The sequence below is a fragment of the Nerophis ophidion genome, linkage group LG02 (assembly GCF_033978795.1).
Source record: "Nerophis ophidion isolate RoL-2023_Sa linkage group LG02, RoL_Noph_v1.0, whole genome shotgun sequence".
Lineage (NCBI taxonomy): Eukaryota > Metazoa > Chordata > Actinopteri > Syngnathiformes > Syngnathidae > Nerophis > Nerophis ophidion.
This window is the reverse complement of record NC_084612.1, coordinates 9,091,360-9,107,697: the sequence shown is the minus strand read 5'-3', so window position 1 is coordinate 9,107,697 and position 16,338 is coordinate 9,091,360. Positions and strand designations below refer to the sequence as shown.

At 40.7% G+C, this 16,338-nt stretch overlaps 1 protein-coding gene across 13 annotated transcripts in view; it reads left to right on the top strand.

Moving 5' to 3' along the window:
* The window catches only part of chd9 (chromodomain helicase DNA binding protein 9), a 211,538-nt gene extending 196,999 nt beyond the window's left edge, over positions 1–14,539 (top strand). For 10 of the 13 annotated variants that reach the window (XM_061877078.1, XM_061877061.1, XM_061877118.1 and 7 more), the window contains 8 exons: positions 948–1,123; positions 1,198–1,422; positions 5,360–5,537; positions 5,609–5,748; positions 5,822–6,046; positions 6,119–6,268; positions 8,279–8,383; positions 12,239–14,539. In XM_061877078.1, the coding sequence (XP_061733062.1) occupies positions 948–1,123; positions 1,198–1,422; positions 5,360–5,537; positions 5,609–5,748; positions 5,822–6,046; positions 6,119–6,268; positions 8,279–8,383; positions 12,239–13,069 (2,030 nt within the window). In that variant the 3' untranslated portion in view covers positions 13,070–14,539. The remainder of the gene's footprint in view (positions 1–947; positions 1,124–1,197; positions 1,423–5,359; positions 5,538–5,608; positions 5,749–5,821; positions 6,047–6,118; positions 6,269–8,278; positions 8,384–12,238) is intronic. The other 3 variants (XM_061877090.1, XM_061877086.1, XM_061877070.1) reach the window with 3 other exon arrangements.
* Positions 14,540–16,338: the final 1,799 nt, after the last annotated feature.

Here is a 16,338-nt window from a genome sequence, read left to right as displayed (position 1 = left end):
TGTTGTATTCTGACAAGTTGGTACACTTTGACAGAAATTGAAACTTGGTAGTTGTTAACTGTTATCTGATTGGCTGTCGGCGTGTCACTCCTATTGCTCAGGGACACTTCCTTGAAGCCGGCCGTATTTTGGGGTTTTATTGATAAATGGTTTTCGCTTTGTTTGAACTTGGACTTAAAGATGTAGCGACCAACTGTAGTTACTGACAGTGATTTTCTGAAATGTTCCCGAGCCCAGGTGGTGATATCCATTACACACAGATATCGCTTTTTGAATGAACGTAATATCGCTTACGTGGAGTGATTTCTCCGGATTCTCTGAACTTTTTGATGATATTATGGACCATAGATGGGGAAATCCCTAAATACCCTGTAATAGCTTGTTGAGAAATGTTCTCCTTAAACTGTTCGACAATTTGGTCACGCATTTGTTCACAAAGTGGTGACCCTAGCCCCATTCTTGTTTGTGAATGAATGAATACATTGAAGATGCTTTTATACCAAATCATTCATTCAATTGAATATAGGTTGAAAAGGATTTGCAAATCGTTGTATTCTGTTTTTAATTACGATTTACACAAAGTGCCAACTTCACTGATTTTGGGTTTTGTACTTTACTGCATACGTCAGCAGCTAAAAACGAGCTGATGTAACTAATTTTGACATACTTCTATAACAATTTATTTACCAAATAATATTTTGTGATAGATATCGTCATAGCAGGAGGCTGCAGTTTATCGAAATACAGATTTCAGGCCATATCGCACATCCCTGCCTCTATTAGTATTTTTGTTTGAGAATAATTCATGTATATACCAATTTCCAAGCAGAACCTGTCATGTAAATTTCAATGCTGTTCTTTCTGTATTTATACAACATTGTTAGTTATGTGAAAGAATGTTTCTCCAATTTCACTTGATAAAAAATCTACCTGCCGTCGTCTTACAGTATTTTCAGTGCCTGCTGCTCCAAGCGTGAAGGGTTTCGACGAGGACAGCGTGGCGTCTCTGGGCACCGCACAAGATGACACGCAGGACCCCCATTCATCTGAAAATGGCCTCGCCAACAGCGCCGCTCATCCCTTCCTGACAGGAGGATACATGCTCGCCTCCCACTGGCCAAAGGTGCGTCACGCTTTCTCTCTCTCGTATTCAACACGCAAATCCATCAGCGTCTGATGCCCACGGCTTCTTTCCAGGACCGCGTCATCATCAACCGCCTGGACAGCATCTGCCAGGCGGTGCTGAAGGGCAAGTGGCCGGCGACGCGGCGCGTCTACGAGCCCGGCGGTGCCGTGGCCTCCTTCTACACCACCAAGCTCCTGGACGGCAGCCTGTGTGAGGACCCCTCGGCCTCGCCCCAGGGGTCAAAGGTGACCAAGCATGTTGCAGAAAACAAGGAGTTCTCAGTAAAGCTGAACGATGTATGTTGATTTTCTCCCGTTGCTCTTCATGACCCTCAGCTTCTCGTTAGGACCCCCTGCGCCTCTGCTGCCATGTTCAGCATGTTTTGTTTTTTTTGTACCCCTTCTGCTCTTTCCTTTCCTTTGGGGTGTGATTAGTGGTTATGACTTCCTCACTAGAGGAGAAAATAATATATAAACAGCCTTCCTCTCTTTTCCTATGCACTCACTTAGTATCAGGCCCAAAGGACGTGATTACGTGAGCACACATCAGTTGTGAGAACACTGCAAACGTTCTAAACTGGGGCCTTTTCTCTTTACTGAAGGAGAGTTACCAGCTTCATATTGGAAGGATTTTTACTATATTGGTGCTTTTAACATCCGCATTTCTTGTGCAGCATGGCTTGCAATTATGGTCTAATATTTCTGCCAACCCGGCACTATCTGCTGTGTCGCGTGCACTAACATGCAGTCAACGCAAATATTTACAGTAGAACCTCTCATAGAAACCAGTTTTAAACTGTCACCTGTATTAACATGGGTGGAAATATTTTGGCACCTAAAGATTCAATCCGATTCCAATTGCTGGGGAGACGATTCGATTCAGACTCTCTTATAGATTAACCCAATTCAAACCGATTTTTGCAGTGTATTATTTGGTGTAATAATTACAATGAAACTTCTTCAAAACAGGTCACAGATTAGAAAATACTCTCTCTGGTTGCATGATGGTGGCCTAAAAAACATAAGTTTCAACAAAGTTGAAAAAAAACGTATTTTATTTGAATCAATTTTTTTAAATTATCAATCGATTTAAAAATTAAGATGAGTAATAATTGTGATCCGGATGTTAATTTTTGTGCACCCATAACATTTTAACATTCTTAATGCTCATACAGGTGTAAAAAGAAGCTAACTGCTGTGTGATATGGCAAAATAAAACAGCTCTCTCTGAGCATGTTGGAAGAGCAAAGTTAGGGGTGACATATTATCACGTTAATTACAATTGATTAATTGCAGTCATATCTAGAGCATTGTGTTTTTTTATTCGCAATAATCTAATTTTACGTCGCTCACGTTGCCGTCTCTGAAGTGCCTCACTCTCTTCTTGCGATTACCTGAGAGCAATAACACTACAGCCATGCGGAACAAAGATAGTATATAGCCAAAAGAAGGTCTCACTCTGTCATTAAACTTGGCGGGTTATGTAAGCGACTTGAAATTGTGGGGATAGGAGGAATTATATCTCACAAATAGTTTGAAATATTAATTATAATGTTTAAGTTGTATCAGAAGTGTTTCTATACATTTGTCTTGTTTTTAGCTTAGAGTAGCTTTTTATTTTTATTTTTTAGCGTAACGTGCATCACACTTTTACAGTGCTTCTTCAACTTTTTCACAAAGAACAACCTCGAAAAAATGTGGTTTTCCTAGTACCACCATAATGACAAACATTAAACTACAGTAGCACACTAGGCGCAAGTATTCATTAAAAACAAGGCAGAATTTTTATTTAACATTTTTCGTCACTGTGACAATACACACCTTTTGAACATTTAAAATTGTGTTTGAATGTAAAAAAATAAAACAATGCACATAAATAATGAATCAAGTAAAATTATTTGCACATTAAAGTTAAAGTACCACTAGAGGGAGCCTGCATACTACTAATGGAAGGTGTGTTTTGCCCCACGTCACACTGACTTTATTCTATAATAACACATCAATGCTTCACTATAGTGTTTTTTTTTATATCAGAGCACACGAGAATGGTGTTTTAATCACCTGTGCACCTCATAAGTTGCACGCTCGCGTGTCTGCCGGTGGACCAAATAAAACTAAAACAAAGTAAAATAAGCTCACATTGATACATAAGGTTTAAGACATGATTTGATGTACGTCAGGCCTGGGCAATTATTTTGACTCATGGGCCAAATTTAGAGAAAAAAATTGTCTGGGAGCCGGTATATCTGATTTTTAGGAACAATTATACAAAACCTCACAATAATGTCTGAATGAATACTAAAAACGTTATGGATGGACCGCCTTAAAAAAACGTAATGGAATTTGAATTTTTTTTTACTGAATGAGACACCCAGAATGTCCGTGAAAATAAAGAATGTGGGATTTACAATATTAACTATGATTGATAAAACACTGAATATTAACAACTTATGTCACACCACCTCTCCATCCACATTTTTTACAATCAAGCGAAACGCAACAAAAATGCAATAAACAGCGAAATATGAACGTTGAGGGTAAAAAAACCCTACCGACAATCTGATGTATCTGATATATCGCTAAGATTTAGAACTTTGTTGTAAAAATTTCCTTACACGTCTGTCCATGACACCCGCATTTCAGGCTGACACTCTGTGGAAACGCTCCCCACCCACACTGCTTGGTGCCTCGTCTGAGCTGCTTTGAGTTAGATTACCATAGTAACTAATTAAATTAGTAAATGATTAGATTACCATAGTAACTACTGTATTTTTCGGAGTATAAATCGCAGCTGGCGAAAATGTGACTAACTATACAAAATACTTTGTATAGTTAAAGAAGGGAAAAACATATATGTCGCACTGGAGTATAAGTCGCATTTTTGGGGGAAATTTATTTGATAAAACCCAACACCAAGAATAGACATTTGAAAGGCAATTTAAAATAATAAAGAATAGTGAACAATAGGCTGAATAAGTGTACGTTATATGACGCATACATAATCAACTGAGAAGGTGCCTGGTATGTTAACGTAACATATTATGGTAAGTCATTCAAATAACTATAACATATAGAACATGCTATACGTTTACCAAACTGTCACTCCTAGTTGCTAAATCCGATGAAATCTTATACGTCTAATCTCTGACGTGAATGAGCCAAATAATATTATTTGATATTTTACGGTAATGTGTTAATAATTTCACACATAAGTCGCTCCTGAGTATAAGTCGCACCCCTGGCCAAACTATTAAAAAAACTGCGACTTATAGTCCGAAAAATACGGTAATTAGATTACCATAGTAACTAGTGTATCATGCAAAAGTGCAGATTACAACCATTGAAATACTTTGTATAGTTCAAGACTTACGATCACTAGAAAACATCGCTGCACATCACAATGCCAGGAACAGTTTCCATCCCAAAGATCTAAAAAAAAATTATTTGGGAATGTCCGGCGGGCCAGATTGAAAAGCTTAACGGGCCGCATGTACGTGTATGAGACGTATGTGACTGACAGTCAGGAAAGCCAATTAAAGCCAAAATGTCCTCAGTTCAACATGTAATTGGGACAAATATAAATATATAGATGTATTTGTTAAATTTTTTCTCTAAAACCAAGCACCTAGATTGATGGCTCTTGTGTAATTTATTTTACATTATCTAAAGCAGTTCAACATCCAATACTTATTGAAAAAGCTATTTCCAAGTTAGACCACACACAATAGATAGCCTATACAGTACTGCCATCTATTGTCTTGGAAGTGCAACTGCATTGCAAATGAGACTCAAATGGTATAAGAATCAGGAAACAACACACACATCATAATCAGCTCATTTTTAAATGTTACATTAAAATTACAATGTTATTATAAAACAATCAACATTTATTGACACGCTTAAAAGTACTGATAAATGGTACCGTCGAGTTCTGGTATTGATTCCCAGGTAATGGGAATTTGTACCACATTGGTTCATATGTGAATGGTACACATTCCTATACTTTACTATTTCAAATAAGTTATTTGGCTATCATCACATATGTCCAGTTTGGTAGCCTTTTATAGTAACAGAAAAATAATATTTTATAGGCCTTTGAGGGGATTACAATTCAGAGGTTCCACTGTATGTATTTGTGTATGAACAAGAATGTAGTACTGGCGCCACAAACAAAGGTTTAATAGCCATAGGAGTGAGCTACTCGTCCAACTTGTGGCCCCTGTGCTTTGTGCAGCAGGAGGGAGGTCTTAAGCTGACCTTCCAGAAACAGGGTCTACCTCTGAAGAGACCCCTGGATGCAGAGGAGGGACCCCAGGCCCAGCAGCAGTATCTGGCCCGGCTCCACGACCTGCAGAGCGCCTCAGACACGGGCCTGGCCGACATCACCAAGCCACAGTGCAGCTTCCAGAACGGTACAGTGTCTTTTTACAACAAGATGGCAGCAAGAGCTTGTTGGATTCATTTGGCGCCGCTTCTTCTGCAGTGCCTTCAGGTCTCGCTGGTCCCATGAGGCTAAACGGAGTGCTGGACGGCCAACCGGTGGTGAAGCGGCGCAGGGGGAGGAGGAAGAATGTAGAGGGGATGGACTTGCTGTTCATGAACAGGAGTCAAGCCCCTGATCAGGTACAATACTTGACTGAACTGATTGATTGATGCATGGGCATGATACAAACCTGGTGTTCCCCTGTGGTTCCAGCCGCTTCCTGGGTGGGGCGGCATCGGCCAAGTGGGCACAGCTCCAATGCCAGGTTACAACCCGAGCATGGGTCTGGCTCCGGAGGACATGGAGAGCAGGGTTCCTGTCATCAACCTGAAAGACGGCACCCGGCTCGCTGGGGACGACGCTCCCAGGAAGAAAGACCTAGATCAGTGGCTGAAGGAGCACCCGGGCTTTGTGGCGGACACGGGAGCCTTCATCCCTGTGAGCATTGCGGCCTGACCGCCTCATACCTGAACTACTTCGTTGTGCTGACTTTGTTGTTTTTGTGCGCAGGGCGTCAACAAGATGCCTTTGCAGTTCCACATCCAAGATGGTCGGCCCAAGCAGAAGCGGCATCGCTGCAGGAACCCCAACAAGATCGACGTCAACAGCCTGACGGGGGAAGAGAGAGTGCAGATTATCAACAGGAGGAATGCCCGCAAGGTGTGTTACTTTCTATTAGGGATGGTCCGATACCGATCATCCATGAGTGACATTGGCCGATACCATGCTTACCACAGCTTTATTGCAAGGGACATAGTAGCACTTAATTTGCTCACCCTATTTCACCACTCATACTATGATGTGGCGGGACAGATCTGGCCCCGGGCCTTGAGTTAACACCTGTGAATTGTAGGATACCATATTTTCTGGACCACAAGGCGCACTGCTGATGAATGGTCTATTTTCAATCTTTTTTCATATTAAAGTTAAAGTTAAAGGCGATGACAGGGCGCAATAAAGGAGTCATTTTTTTATTTTTTTTAAATTGATAACACTTCCTCATGGTCCAAATAACATGTAATGGTGGTTCTTTAATCAAAATGTTGTGTAGATTATGTTATACACATCATCTTCAAGCCGCTTTCTGACAGTGGCTTCCGGATGCACCATTTTGTGGACTCCCCGTCATTTTTGTTGTAGCGTCCAAGGATGGGAGTGGAAGAAGTGTCAAAAGATGGAGCTAACTGTTTTAATGACATTCAGACTTTACTTAAATCAATAACAGTGCAGCATCCGCCAGAAATATGTCCCATGAAAAACCGTCTGACCGGATCTCTGTAATAACTAAAATTCCTTGGGTGAATAATGTAATCTCACTACACCGGTATATTTTAGCGCTTTCATGGCAGATATAAGTAACAACTTTATATTACTTTATGTTAGAAATGGCAATAGCGGAGGATGAATGTCCGTCCCATAGCAAGAAGATATAGAGAAAGAAGAAGCTTATCGACTATGGTGTCTACGAAGGCGGACTCGCGCAATTTTTCAGGACTTATGCACATCCCAAATACAGATTAGCAGGTACCAGAAGTTAAGAAAAGTTGCTTTTGCATTATATTGCAAACAAAACGCCAGATATTTCTTACCTTATTATCAAAGTCGTACTAAAACATTTTGATATATTTTTGAGCACCGTGTGTAATGTTCTATATTTTCAATGGAACATATAAAATGTTGGTGTTGTTTACTATAGTCATATTGCAGTCTACACATATCTCTTGTGTGTGACTGCCATTATATTGCAGTCTACACGTATCTCTTATGTTTGACTGCCATCTAATGGTCACACTTCTCATTTCACCATGTATCAAATAAAATAGCTTTGAGGTCGGTAAACAAAACAGGAATGTTCCGTACAATAGACGCACCTTAGAGCTTTGAGGAAAAAAAAGATTTTAAGTGCGCCTTATAGTCCGGAAAATATGGTAATTGCTAGAATACATTGTGGTTGTCAACGAGTGTGTATTTCTATGTATTGTCACATTGATGTTATGGCAAGCCAAGGGTGTCTCAGTGGTTACATTCAATTGTAATATTCATGCACCTGAGATAGGCTCCAGCACCCCCCGAGACCCTGAAAGGGACACGCGGTAGAAAATGGATGCATGTTTTTCAGATGTAATAATGTTCATGTACTGCAAATCAGGTTGTACACTATGAGGTATGTGTCACAAGGTGTTTGTGACAAACTCCAAGATGCAGAGATGGCAGGCTTTGTCCAGGAAAACATGATTTAATGTTCAAAAATTAAGGCAAAACACAAACTTGGAACTCGGAGACAGGATACCATGAACACAGGAACTAGAAGACAGCTAACAGCTATCCGGATTCAGCATACAGCTTACAGCTACAATGACAATGACATCGCCAATGACAAGTCGTATAGACAATACACCAGCACCTGACTGGAGGACAAAGCAGGTTTCGATAGCATCCGGCTGATTGACACCAGGTGTGGCCAGGTGCCAATCAGCCGCATATGAGGGAAAACAGCGGTCAGGGAGAAAAGCAGAAAATAACCAAAATTAAAGCGCTGACAGGAAACAAAGACAAACAAAGGAAAAACTAAAACATAACCAAACTGTCAGGGATAAGCCTGACAGTATGTTTTTTTTCCCGTGAAACTCCTTCCTTCATACCGCTTGTATTTTTTGTTTTTACCAAAAGGTGGGCGGAGCTTTTGCGCCACCGCTCAAGGATCTGTGCCGCTTCCTTCAGGAGAACCCGGAGTACGGAGTCCCGCCCGAGTGGGCTGATGTTGTCAAGCAGTCGGTGAGTCTTGGATGTTATGAGGATGTTTAGCTGGCGATGCACTTTAAAGAACACAACATCAGCACAAACATGCACACCTGAACACACAATATATATTGCACTTAGGTATGAGTACCAAATTCTTTACTTTTTTTTGCCACCGACCGAATCCTGCCGTTACTTCCAGGCACTGATTCACGTAAAAAACGGTGGTGTCATGTTACGGTACGTGGGTTGCGTGTGACGTCAAGCCCGGTTGCCGACTAACAGCCAGCTCTAACGCACTTCAGCACTTGTCGATCACTCCAGCAGCACTGAGAGCGGACTCAGCCAAACTACTTTTAAGTAGTTTGAAATTCCAAAGCCAACACAGCAATTTTCAAAAGTAAACCAACATAGTTGTATTTGTTTCTCTTACAATAAAACGATGGCTGCACCATGCTAATTTCCATCCCTAGTCCTTGTATGGCACAATTAGCATTTATAATTAAAATGACAAAATAATATTTAAATTGCGTAATAAAAACAATTTCAAATACAAGTGCAATAGAAACAGAAAGTGCAGGTTACAAATCAGTGTGCAATGTTGTCAAGTTACAGTATTTTAACAGTGCGATAAAAATTAAACAGTCTTTTATCAAAATCTGTGTAACATAGCATAAAGTGTGGTAGCCATCAGACGATACCCACTAGGGTATCATCTGATTGCCAAATACCAATCTGGTACTGTTAATGTGAGCAGGACTGGTGGTCTAAAAGCCAGTCTTTGACTGCCCGTAAGTAAAGTAAGGCTCAACTTTTCCAAAATTGCACTAGCTTGATGCTAACATACATTGGCTTTGCTACTGACATGCTGCTGATTAGCATTAGCGAATATACATGGCGATTTAAACACCTCCAAATTTGTTAATGAAAACTACAACTAAGGCGCACGCTACAATCAAACAGCTGGTGCGTAGTAAGTGCAATACCTACTGTATTAATACTTTTTAGGGTGCAACGGGGGAAAAAAAAAACACCTATACACTACTGCCATCTACTTGCGACTACAATTGCAACCTGCAAATAAGCCTCAGAAATGTAATGATAAACAACTGGATAGCAATTAAATTCAAGAAAATAAGTATTTGAACACCCTGCTATTTTGCAAGTTCTCCCACTTAGAAATCATGGAGGGGTCTGAAATGTTCACGGTACGTGCATGTCCACAGAATGAGAGATAACCTAAATAGAAAAATCCAGAAAACACAATCAATGATTTTTTAACAATTTATTCGTCTGATACAGCTGAAAATAAGTATTTGAACACCTGTCCATCAGCTAGAATTCTGACCCTCAAAGACCTGTTAGTCCGCCTTTAAAAGTCCTCCTCCACTCCACTGTATTATCCTGAATCAGATGCACTTGTGTGAGGTAATCTATGGCCCCCGGGATGATATTTGATTAGTATTAGAACCGGCCCGCAGGCCACAGCCGGCTGCTGCTGTTTTGCACGCACCAATACTCCCATCAGTCTTGGCGCTAGGAATTTTCAAAATGGGGTCCCACGGTAAATGTTTGGGGTCCTACTTTTTGCAAGCGTTTTGAAAACAAATGATAAATGTATGTTTTGTCCTGTTATATCTCACATTCCATATCATGTTTTGGAAAAGGGTTGTTATACACGTTAATTCATTCAAAAAAATAATATAAAAGAAAACAATTTTTACTGCATATGTAAATGTATTCAGTTATAAACATTCATTCCCTTTCTGAATTCCTTCATGGATCCGAACTTTACCGCTGCTGGTATTTTTTTCTATATTTTTATTGTAGTATTTTCAGTATGTGTTTGTTCTCTTAAGACAGGGGTGTCCAAAGTGCGGCCCGAGGGCCATTTGAGGCCTGCAGGTCAAGGCACATTTTAAAAATACAATTGAAAAAATAAAACACATAAAAAGTGGTATAAAAGCGCAAACAGGTGAAATGTAACAAGAAAATGTTGCAATGCTTTAATAACACAAAGCTGCCATGCAGGCTGTTTCTTTCTTTAAAAAAATAATAATGAATCAAAATCAATGTCATTTGGAATTATTGACCTATTCAAGGCTTCAATTATGTCCCATTAAATAAATCCACTTTGAGATATTTTTTGGGGAAAATGTTGCATATTTTGTGTTCTGCCATATAAAAAACTGAGCTGTTTTTTTAAAGAAGGGCCTAAAACAAACAAACATAAAACATAAACTACAATAAAACTTAAAATTGACAGATATATCTGAAGTTGATCTCGAGATTATTGTGCTAAAAGTAAACAGTAAAAAAAAAAGTATAATTATTTTTTTTACACTTTAATGAGTAGGACACTTTTGGATCCCCAAGTATTTTAGTATGATTTGTTTTTAAGTGCCATAGCTCAAAAAATAATAATAAATCAAAATCCAAAAATAAGCCTCCAATTATTATGTAATCTCAAATATTCCACCTAAAAAAGTTATTCGGTGAAAATATTTAATTTTTTGTGTTTTTTCCATTTTTCTTCTTAATGTTGATCTAAAGATTTAAAACTTGAATAATAATGAAAATAATAATACTGAATAATGACACAATTTTAATATTGTTTTTGACCAAAACCTTTTGGGGTCCCCGGGATCATAACTGAGTGGAGGCCTAAGTATATTTATTATACATATATTGTATTGGTTTTTAAAATAAAAAATATGAAAATGGCCCACGCTTGCTTTGATTTTTCAGTGTGCGGCCCTCAGTGGAAAACGTTTGGACACCCCTGTGACTTAAGACAAAACAATCTGAAGTTGTCTTCATTTTATAGTTTTAATGCCATGATTTTAATGGTGTTTACTAGGAATGTAACGCTACACAAAAATTTCGATTTGGTACGGACCTCGGTTTAGAGGTCACGGTTTGGTTCATTTTCGTTACAGTAAGAAAACAACAAAATGTAAATTTTTTGGTTATTTATTTACCAAATTTGTAAACAATGGCTTTATCTTTTTAACATTGGGAACGTTATAATAATTCTGCCCACGTTAATTCACATTAAACTGCTTTAAGTTGTTGCTTTGATGAAATAAAATGACAAAACCTTTCTTCTGCATATAAAAAGTGTGACATTAAATAGTTTCAAGTCAATTCATCATGCTTAATTTATTACAGCATTTGTGAAGCCTGTAGTTGACTTTTATTATGTAAATGTTATATTTTTATCAACATGTGATAGCAGGGACCCTGCTATTCAAAACTAGGCTGCTACATTACTAATGATTAATGTTACTATAGCTGAAAAAATAGTACAACAGCAATAGGAGAGACTATTCATCCCTGAACACCATGGAGTTCAATGAAATAACAGACAGACAGGGCTTTGCTGCCCCTAACACACACACACACACACACACACACAGCAAAATGAGCTAACGTTACGCTAAAAGCTATTTAGCCTTCACCTAAAGCCAGGAGTGCAAGTGAGCTGAGCTGCAGTTTAAGTTTCTAGAAGGTCAAAGGGCTCAAAGTGATGTTTAGAGAGTAGTTGACTTGGAAGTGTTTATTATCATTTGGGGAGAGTCCGTTGCTCCCCTGCTAAAGACCTATCTGCTCGACGCTGAAGCAGTGTCTCCATTCGCTCTGAGTACGCACTGCTGATTGGCTTTGTATGTAACCAATCAGATGGTTGTGTGGGTGGTACAAATGCTTGCTGCTGAGACAGAGGCAGAAAGCAAAACCCCCGTACTGAAACGGTTTAATACAAATACACGTACCGTTACACCCCTAGTGTGCACAGATTTTGCTTTATGCGGCCCCTGAGCTAAAATGAGTTTGACACCCCTGCAGTTGAGTAAAGCTATTTGAGGACTATATCCACCTGGCCTCTTTCAGGGTTACCTCCCAGAGGGCATGTTCGACAGGATCCTGACCGGTCCCATCGTTCCTGAGGAGGTGAGTCGTCGAGGACGGCGGCCGAAGAACCCTCTCATCAGGGCGGCGACGACCACCAGCCCGTCGTCTTCCTCACTGGGCCTCAACCCCCTGCTGGCCAACGGGCTGCTGGCGGGCATGGACCTGGGCAGCCTGCAGGCCTTCCAGCAGAACTTCCAGAGCCTGCAGTCCCTGCAGCTCACGGCGGGCCTCATGGGCCTGCCGTCGGACGCCGGCAACATGGCTGCCAGCAACTTGGCCGCCATGTTCCCCATGATGCTCTCCGGCATGGCGGGAATGCCCAACCTGCTGGGCGTCAGCCCCTTGCCCGGGAAGACCGGCCAGGAGGACAAGAAGGAGAAGGGGGGCGGCAACGGCGGCGACGCGGCCGGCAAGTCGTCGGCCCACGCCAAAGGAGAATGGACAGAAGCCCCCTGCGCCTCCTCCGCCGGCGGCGCCCAAAGTGCCTCGGCAGCCTCCAGCCCCCCCGCCGCCCCGCTCAACCCCTTGTTACTCTCCAGTATGCTCTACCCAGGGATGCTTCTCACTCCAGGCCTTAACCTTCCCGCCGACCCCGCCCCGCTCCATGCTACGCCCCCAACCGTAGCCCCCCCGTCGTCCTCCGTAGCGGCGGCGAAGGAGGAAACTTTGGAAGACGACGACGACAATGAGGACGAGGACGAGGAGTCGGGGGAGCAGAAAGACAACAGCGGTTCAGGAAAAGCCGAGTCGTCCTCATCGGAGTCCGGGAGCTCCTCCTCTTCCTCGGACGACTCCAGCGACGAGGACTAAACTAGACTCCAAATCTATTTATGTACCGCCCCCTCCGAGAAATGTATTCATATATTCACATATGTACGGAGGCTTTTGTTTGCCAGCACCTAGCGTTTTCTTTACTTGTAAATAACTAACCAAATTGTTGTGTAATAAAAGATGAGAAAAAAAAAAAAATTCCAGAAGAAAAAAAACTGAAAAAATCCACAGAAATGCTATTTCGGTGTTTGTTGACAAGGTACCGTCTTGTTCGGGGACACTCTGCATGTCACAGCCGCCGTGAAAAAGGCATTATTGTAATTATTACGTCAAGATTTAATTTTATTGTTATTCTGGTGGTGGGGGGTTTGGGGGGGATCGACACGCGAGGCGAGCTGTTTATATATTTGATGGTTGGGGGGCGGGGCTATGATTAGTGTGGGCTCTGCAGAAGGTGCGTCGGACGTGAGCAATAACTCGGGCAGCTAACGAATGTCACTCAAGCTGTAGATTCCGTTCATGCTTGTCGGCTGGCGCGACCTCACCCGATACAATTTTTTTTTTTTTTTGTTATCCATCCGACGATTTTTAGCTTCCGAAAAAATGACTCAAAAAAATACAAATAAAAAATCTTGCCATTTCCAGAATACGATCTTCCACTTCTCTGCTCCTTATCACGCAAGTTGGAATGTCCGATATTTATTTCAGGTCGTCGTGTGTGACGCCAGCGCTAAATATTTCCACTTTTTTGCTTTGGAACGCAGCACCGAACTAGCTTGAGTGATCTTACGCTAGCGTGTACGTTTTTGTTTTCTCGTTTGTTTGTTTTTTTGAACTTCCGAGACGTAGAAGTGCCCTTATCTTTTTTTGACACTGCAAAAACGCAAACACTGGAAGTCAATCAAACCGAAGTACCTTTTTTTTTTTTTTTTTTTCCTCTATGTTTTTCCAGACACTGCTGGACTGTTAGTTCATCACCCCGCTAGGTGTCGCTGTAGCCTCGCTCTCCCACGGTCAGTGAACGCACCGAGACTGAACCCCTGCATGGCTAACATGGAAGGTATTTTTCTATTTTCTTTCCGATCCTTCTTTTAATGGTTTTTTTTTCTCCGCTTTGGTTTTGGCGACAAGTCCAGCGCTCTCACTACTGCTGTACAGGAAGTTTGTCATCACTGAGGCAGAACCAGCATCAGTGCTTTTTGTTTTTGTATTTTGTTTTCAAGCTTGACGATATCCTCGATGTCACCACCACGGTCAGTCTTTGTCCTGTAATTTTTTTCATTCTTGAGTAATATTTGCAAAAGTTGTGCTCTGTGTAGTCGAAACTAATTTTCTGTCGTGGGGAAAGCAAAAAGACGGGGCTGAAAGGGAGGGAGGGAAAGTGTCAGTCTTAAGAGACGAAGAAAAAAAAAAAAGACATTTGTAATTTATTGGATTACTTTCTATGAAGTTCTATAGAGGAAACTGAGGTTTAATTATTTTTATTAAACATATTCTTCTGACTATTCATCACGTCTCTCTTTGTCTCTCGCTCATAGTCACACAATAGTCGGCATTTTTATTTTCCAAAACCCAAGTCGGCACGTTGTGTAAATCATGAATAAAAACAGAAAACTTATATTCAATTGAATAGAAAGCAAAGACAAGATATTTAATGTTCCAACTGAGGTTTGTTTTAAATTTTTTTGCAAATACTCATCAACTTAAAATTTAATGGCAGCAACACATTGCACAAAAGTTGGCACAGGGACATTTTTACCACTGTGTTACATGGCCTTTCCTTTTAACAACACTCAGTAAACGTTTGGGACCAATTTCTGAAGCTTTTCAGGTGGAATTCTTTCCCATTCTTGCTTGATGTACAGCTTGAGTTGTTCAACAGTCTGGGGTCTCCGTTGTGGTATTTTATACTTCATGATGCACCACACATTTTCAATGGGAGACAGGTCTGCACTACAGACAGGCCAGTCTAGTACCCGCACTCTTTTACTATGAAGCCACGCTGTTGTAGCACGTGGCTTGGCATTGTCTTGCTGAAATAAGCAGGGGCGTCCATGATAACGTTGCTTAGATGGCAACATATGTTGCTCCAAAACCTGTATGTATCTTTCAGTATCAATGGTGCCTTCACAGATGTGTAAGTTACCCACTAATACACCCCCATACCATCACAGATGCTGCCTTTTGAACTTTGCGCCTATAACAATCCGGATGGTTAATTTCCTCTGGTCCAGAGGACACAACGTCAACAGTTTCCAAAAACATTTTGAAATGTGGGCTCGTCAGACCACAGAACACTTTTTCACTCTTCATCAGTCCATCTCTGATGAGCTCGGGTCCAGCGAAGCCAGCAGCAATTCTGGGTGTTGTTGATAAATGGCTTTGGGTTTGCATAGTAGAGATTTAACTAGCACTTACAGATGTAGTGACAAACTGTAGTTACCGACAGTGGCTTTCTGAAGTGTTCCTGAGCCCATGTGGTGATATCCTTTACACACTGATGTCGCTTTTTGATGCAGTGATCTCTCCAGATTCTCTGAACCTTTTGATAATATTACGGACCGTAGATGGTGAAATCCATAAATTCCTTGCAATAGCGCGTTGACAAATGTTCTTAAACTGTTCGACAATTTGCTCACACATTTGTTCACAAAGTGGTGACCCTCGTCCCATCCTTGTTTGTGAATGACTGAGCATTTCATGGAAGCTGCTTTTATACCCAATCATGCCACCCACCTGTTCCCAATTAGCCTGTTCACCTGTGGGAATGTTCCAAATAAGTGTTTGATGAGCATTCCCCAACATTCTCAGTCTTTTTTTTGCCACTTTTGCCATCTTTTTTCAAACATGTTGCAGGCATCAAACTTCAATTGAGGTAATATTTGCAAAAAAACAACAAAATGTACTAGTTTGAACATTAAATATCTTGTCCTTGTAGTCTATTCAATTAAATATAAGTTGAAAAGGATTTGCAAATCATTGTATTCTGTTTTTATTTATGATTTACACAACGTGCCAACTTCACTGGTTTTGGGTTTTGATAACATTTATTTATTTTTTTGTAATAAGTCAAGAAAGTAAATGTCTGAATAAAATGTATAGTATTCTTCTTTGAACACGGAAAAGATTGTTTCAGGAGATACAATAGAAAACTCCCTTAACCATTGAGGAGAAACTTAATATTTGTCTGCCATCTTTTTGCTGGGCTTTAACAAGATCATCACTGATCTTGTATAAAATTAATAGTTTTACTGCTTGTATTTTGTTGGAATAATCCCTAATGTCACTCCTGCTCCAACATACAATCC